The 6,141-nt window shown below is 36.6% G+C and overlaps 1 protein-coding gene across 1 annotated transcript in view; it reads right to left on the reverse strand.

Moving 5' to 3' along the window:
• Positions 1-6,141, reverse strand: part of LOC102810528 — a 373,438-nt gene that overhangs the window by 177,074 nt on the left and 190,223 nt on the right. Inside the window, exon 12 of the mRNA XM_006871864.1 lies at positions 1,830-1,933. Within this exon, the coding sequence (XP_006871926.1) occupies positions 1,830-1,933 (104 nt within the window). The remainder of the gene's footprint in view (positions 1-1,829; positions 1,934-6,141) is intronic.

Here is a 6,141-nt window from a genome sequence, read left to right on the forward strand (position 1 = left end):
CTCCAAACCCCTAAATGAAATGGGATGCAATATAGCATAAAGAATAATAATTCATTTGTGACCCTAGGATTCCTAGATCTAAGGCACTGAGGCTACCAACATGAGCCAAAATCCCTTGCCCTGATATGGCATGGAAGCACAGAGGCATTTGCCTTCAAGAAACCACATGGTGCTTCATGAGCACTTCAGCCAGCCAGTGTGAATTTAAGCTAAGAGGGGTGCCTCCAGCTATTCTGAGACACCATAATAAATGAAATGTGTGAAACAAAAGTAGTCTTACAATGACTAAGATGGCATCTTACATCAGCCTTACATCAAGTGGAACAAGGGCTTGGAGGTAGATTTAATTTGATTAAAAAATAATATTAATAGAGGAATGGTACGTTCCTTACACACTTATTTCAAATGTGTTAGTTTCATATGCCCTAACTTCAAGTTTGTTAAGCACTTACTCTGAGCAGACCCTGTACTAAGCAGAATGTGCTCCCAAGTATGGAATAGATGGTGGTGGTGGTGTGCCATGGAGTTGGTTTGGATTCATAGCAACCCTGGATAGGCTTTCGGAGGCTGTAAATCTTTATGGGAGCACAAAGTCTCATCTTTTTCCCATGGAACGACTGGTAGTTTCAAACTGCCGACCATGAGATTAGCAGCCTGATTCGTGAAGTATGGACTAGAATACCTTACAAAATTAGGGACAGAGGAGAAAAGGTGTCATGAAGGAAATAGGACTGATTAGTCACTTGGTCTAAATTTTAGGCTGACAAATCACATAATTTTTTTTTTTCAGTCATAATGTTATACACTACGTGTTTAAAGAACAATGAAGTATTATATAACATTATACGACGAAGCTGTAGCATGAGCCCAGGAGTCACATTGCTTGTTTTCATGTCAGTTTTACACATGTGGTACTTAATGGACAGGCAAATCACTTACTCTATACTCTATACTTCAGGTTACCGTTCAGAGAAATAGGGATAACAGCAAACTCATTTACAGGACTGCTGTAAAAATAAGATGCTGTGATGCATGTTAAGTTCTTAGAATAGGGTATAGCCCTTATTTTAGGCTGTCACAGTTTTCAACATAATTAGCATTTTTCATAATAATTAACATGCATCTTAAAGACAGCTTCCTATATTTAAAGTTACGTTGCAAAATTAGACTTAGCAACACATTAGGCATAATTAGGTGAATTTATTGGAGGTTTTTTCATACCCATACAGTCTCTCACAGAGACTTTCAAACATCAAATAGTCTCTCTTACAGATTAAAGTGTTTCTCAAAAAAATGTGTTAGAACCCTATATTAGTGAATATAATCTTGTTTGGAAACTGAAGTTTCTCTGTTATGTTCATTTGATCACACAGAGTAGGTGGGTTCTAAATCTAATCACTTCTGAGGTCTAAAAAGAGCAGGTTAGATACAGACACAGGGAAACAGATTATTTGAGCAAAAAGACAAATGTATTTATAAACTCAAGAACTCAAAAAAAAAAAAAAAAAAAAAACCTAGCTCCACACCTTGAATTTGGAAGTCAAGACTCCTGAACTGTGAGAAAATAAATTTCTGATTTTTAAAGGTAGCCACTGTATTACAGCAGCCCAAGAATTTAGAAGTTAGACTGATTTTTCTTGTCTATTCACTACAAGTTAGGACTGTTTATACATTAGAATTTCAAACAGTAGTCAAAATTATGGGGGGAAAAAATTATAGACCAAAAGAAGATATAACTTGATAATCTTTAAAAAGTATATTATGTAAAGAGTATTTTATATCTGGGTACAACATTATTGCTATTGGTAAAGGGGGAAATTACTACCTACCATCCCAGTGACAAAGCCATTGTCAAGAGCAAGAGAAACATGGTTTATTTGATGACTTTGGAAAATGCACACATTCCCTTTGCTGAAAATAACATCAAAGAAACCTGAAAAAAAAAAAAAAGAAAGGCCAAAAAATGGGGAATTTAAAAGTTTGTTTTTTTTTCCTTATTCAACTATACACGGACTCTCCTAACAATACATTTTATGTTATCTCTCAATTACATGTGTTTAATTAGTCAAAAGGTAAAATGCCAGCAATCTTTAATAATCATGCTATTTGACAATTTGGTGGAATTTCCATGGAACATATCTAATAACTTCCCAAGCTAACAGTAAACCTCAGAGACAAACCTCCTTCCTTCCCTCACCCCACCTTACCCTGTAAAAAGCTGTTGGAATTGTTTCCTGCAAAGTAAATTAATCTAACATAAAAATCCATTTCTGAGACTTGAAGAAAAACCAAAAAATCCATTGTAAAATCAAGAACATATGATTTGAGCATTAGTTACTTTCAAAAAAATGATGATAGCGATGATATATATTTTATAGGTTTTAGCTTTCAGTAAATTTTCACACATATTTTTATCTTAAAATGCAAGTTTCTCAGGAGCTTTGATTTTTGTTTATTCTGTGTGCAATTATAGCCCATTTCCTAAAACAGTGCCTGGAATATAGTAGGTGTTTAAAAAAATATTCTTAGTAGTAACAGAAATTAAATAGAACACAGAACTTCAGATTTTAGCTAGTACTCTTTGAATTATTAATAATCTTTCCTCTGTTGTTCAGGAATACTTTCTCATAGCATTTCTTTTTTTCTCATTTTTGTCTTCTTACAAATAAGCAATTCTCAAACAATGAGTGAAAGAGCCAGACAGGTAAGAGTAGTCATTATTTTTGAATTTATATGAAGTTCAAAAACAGGCAAAACTACTTTAGTCTTAGTTTAGCAGTCAAGGTAGTAATTACCTTTGGAGGGCAGTGACCGAAGGAGCATAAGATAGTGTCTGGGTGGCTAATGAGCTAACTGAAAGGGTAGCAACTCCAGTTCACCCAGAGGCACCTCAGAAGAAAGGAAAGAAATCAGACAATGGAAATCTTTTGGAGCACAGTTCTACTGTAACACACACGGGGTCATCATGAGTCAGAAGCGACACCAACAGTAACTGCATATATAAAATTTATTGTCATTGTTGCTGCTGCTAGATGTACTTCGAGTCAGTTCTGACTCATAGTGACATAGTGCACAAAATGAAACGCTGACCGGTCATGTTCCACACCACAACTGTTGTTACATTTCAGCACATTCCTGCTGCCACTGTGTCAATCCATCTTGAGTGATGCAAAAGCATTGAAAGAAGATGGAAGAATACAAAGAGCCACCATACCAAAAAGAAGTGGTCAGTGTTCAACCATTTACAGAGGTAGCATAGATCAAGACCCAGTGACACTGAAGAAGAAATCCACTAAAGGCACTGACAAAGAGTAAGGCTCTGGAAATTCATGGAATACAATTAAAATCTTTAAACAAAATGATGCAGCACTAGAGGCATTTACTCATTTATGCCAAGAAATCTGGAAGACAGTTACCCAGCCAAGAGATTGAAAGAGATCCATATGTGTGCCTGCTCCAAAGAGAAGTGACCCAATCAAATGTGGAAATCATTGGATAGTAACAGTATTAGAACATGCAAGCAAAATTTTGCCAAAGATAATTCAAAACTGGCTGCAAAATTACATGGACAGGGAACTGCCAGAGGTTCAAGCCAAATTCAGACAAGGATGTGGAGCAAAGTAAATCATTGCTGACATCAGATGGATCTTGGCTGAAAGCAGGGAATACCAGAAGGTGTTTACCTATGCTTTACTGACTACACAAAGGCTTTCGACTGTGTGGATCTTGATAAGCTATGGACAACACTGTGGAATGAGTGTTCCAGAACACTTAATTGTGTTCATGAGGAACTTGTACATACACCATGAGGCTGTTGTTCAAACATAACGAGGGGACACTGAGTGATTTAAAAATAGGAAAGATGTGTACTATGGTTGTATTCTTTCACCATACTTATTCAGTCTGTATCCTGAGTAAATAATCAGAGACTTATGAAGAAAAACATGGCATCAAGAATGAGATAGACTCATTAACAACCTGCAATATGCAGATGATAAAACCTTGCTGACTGAAAAGAAAGAAGATTTAGCTTACTTAAAATATTTAAAAGATCAAATATTTCAGCATGGGTTTCAGTTTAATATAAAGAAAAAAAATCATCATCACTGGACCAATTAAATAACATCATGGTAAAGGAGCTCTGGTAGCGTAGTGGTTACGAATCGGGCTGCGAACCTCAGGGTCAGCAGTTCGAAACTACCAGCTGTTCCACGGGAGAAAGATGAGGCTTTCTGCTCCCGTAAAGATTTACAGCCTCAGAAACCCTGTACAGGGTCATTATGAGTCGGAACCGACTCCACGGCACATAACAACAATAACAACAACAAATGGAGGTAAGATTCAAGTTTTGAAAGCCTTCATTTTGCTTGGATCTACCATCAACATTCATGTAAGCAGTACTTAAGAAATCAAACAATGTATTGAATTAGGCAAAACTGCAGCACAAGACCTCTTTAAAGTATTGATGAGCAAACATATCAGTTTGAGAACTAAAGTGCACCTTACCCAAACCATGGTGTTTTCAGTGGCCTCATATGTATGTGAAAGTTGGACAATGAATAAGGAAGACTGTAGAAGAACTGATGAAATTCCTGATGCCACATTCATCTTCATATAATCCAACTTCTCAGATTATTTGATCAGCATACAGTTAAATAAGTATGGTGCAAGGATACAACCCTGGAGCACACCTTTCTGATTGTAAACCATTCATTCAGCCCTTGTTCTACTCTAACAGCCGGCCTATGTACAAGTTCCTCATAGTTTTCATGATCTATACAGTAAAAAAAGCAAAAGCACTAAAGCACAAGTAAACTTTTTTTTCTGGTATTCTTTACTTTCATCCAAAATCCATCTGATGTCATCAATGACATGCCTCATTCCACATCTTCATTTGAATCTGACTTGAACCTTTCACATTTCTCTATGTACTGTTGCAATCATTTGTGAAGTATCTTCAGCAAATTTTACTTACATATGATACTAATGATAGTATTTGATGGTTTCCAAATTTTGTTGGATCACCGTTCTTTGGAATGGGCTAAAATGTGGAACTCTTCTAATCAGTTGGCCAGGTCGTTGTTTTCTAAATTTCTTGGAATAGATGAAGGTGCAGTTCCAATGCTGACTCGGTTTGTTGAAAATGATCCATTTCTATTCTGCCCATACATGGAACCTTGTTTTCCGCCAATGTCTTCAGTGCAACTTGGACTTCTTCCTTCAGTACCGTTGGCCTCTTGAAATGGTTAAACATTGACCATTTCTTTTTGGTACAGTGACTCTCTAAATTCCTTCCATTTTCTTTTCATGCTTTCTGCATCATTCAAAATTTTGCCCATTGTTGTTTCATGCCACTGAGTCGGTTCCAAATCATAGTAACCCTACATAATGTTTCTGAGGAGTCGCTGCTGGTTTGGCACTGCCAACCTTGCAGTTCAAACCGGCCTAACAGTTTAGTGCTTATCTTAGAGTGTCACATCAGGACTTCACAGAATCCTTCAATATTTCTGGTCAAGGTTTGAATGTATCTTCAGTTATTTCAACTTTAGAAATGTTGAACATGTCCTTCCCTTTTGGCTTTCTAGCTCCAGGTCTTTGCACATTTTGTTATAATACTTGACTTTGTCTTCTACAACTGCCATTTCAAATTTTCTGTTCAGCTTTTCTATCTCCTCATTTCTTCTATGTGCTTTAACTTCTCTACATTCAAGAGCATGCTTCAGAGGCTCTTCTGACCTCCATTTTGGTCTTTTCTTTGCTTCCTGTCTTTTTAATGACCTTTTTGTTTTCTTCTATGATGCTCTAGATGTTCTCCCACGACTCTTCCAGTCTTTGCTCTTTAGTGTCTAATGCATCAAATCTGTTCTTGAGATGGTCTCCAAATTCAGGAGACTAAATTCAAGGTCATATTTTGACTCTCATGGGCTTGTTTTTTCTTCAGCATTAGCCTGAAATTTCATATGAGCAATTGATAATCTGTCCCACAGTCTGTGACTGGCCTTATTTTTGCTGATGATATTGAGCTCTTCTTCCATCACTCCCCACAGATGTAATCAATTTGATTCCTCTGTATTATATCTGGTGACGTACATGTGTATAGTCACATGTTGTTTAAAAAAGTCATTTGCAATGAATAAGATG

Source organism: Chrysochloris asiatica, unplaced genomic scaffold (assembly GCF_000296735.1).
Source record: "Chrysochloris asiatica unplaced genomic scaffold, ChrAsi1.0 scaffold00176, whole genome shotgun sequence".
NCBI lineage: Eukaryota > Metazoa > Chordata > Mammalia > Afrosoricida > Chrysochloridae > Chrysochloris > Chrysochloris asiatica.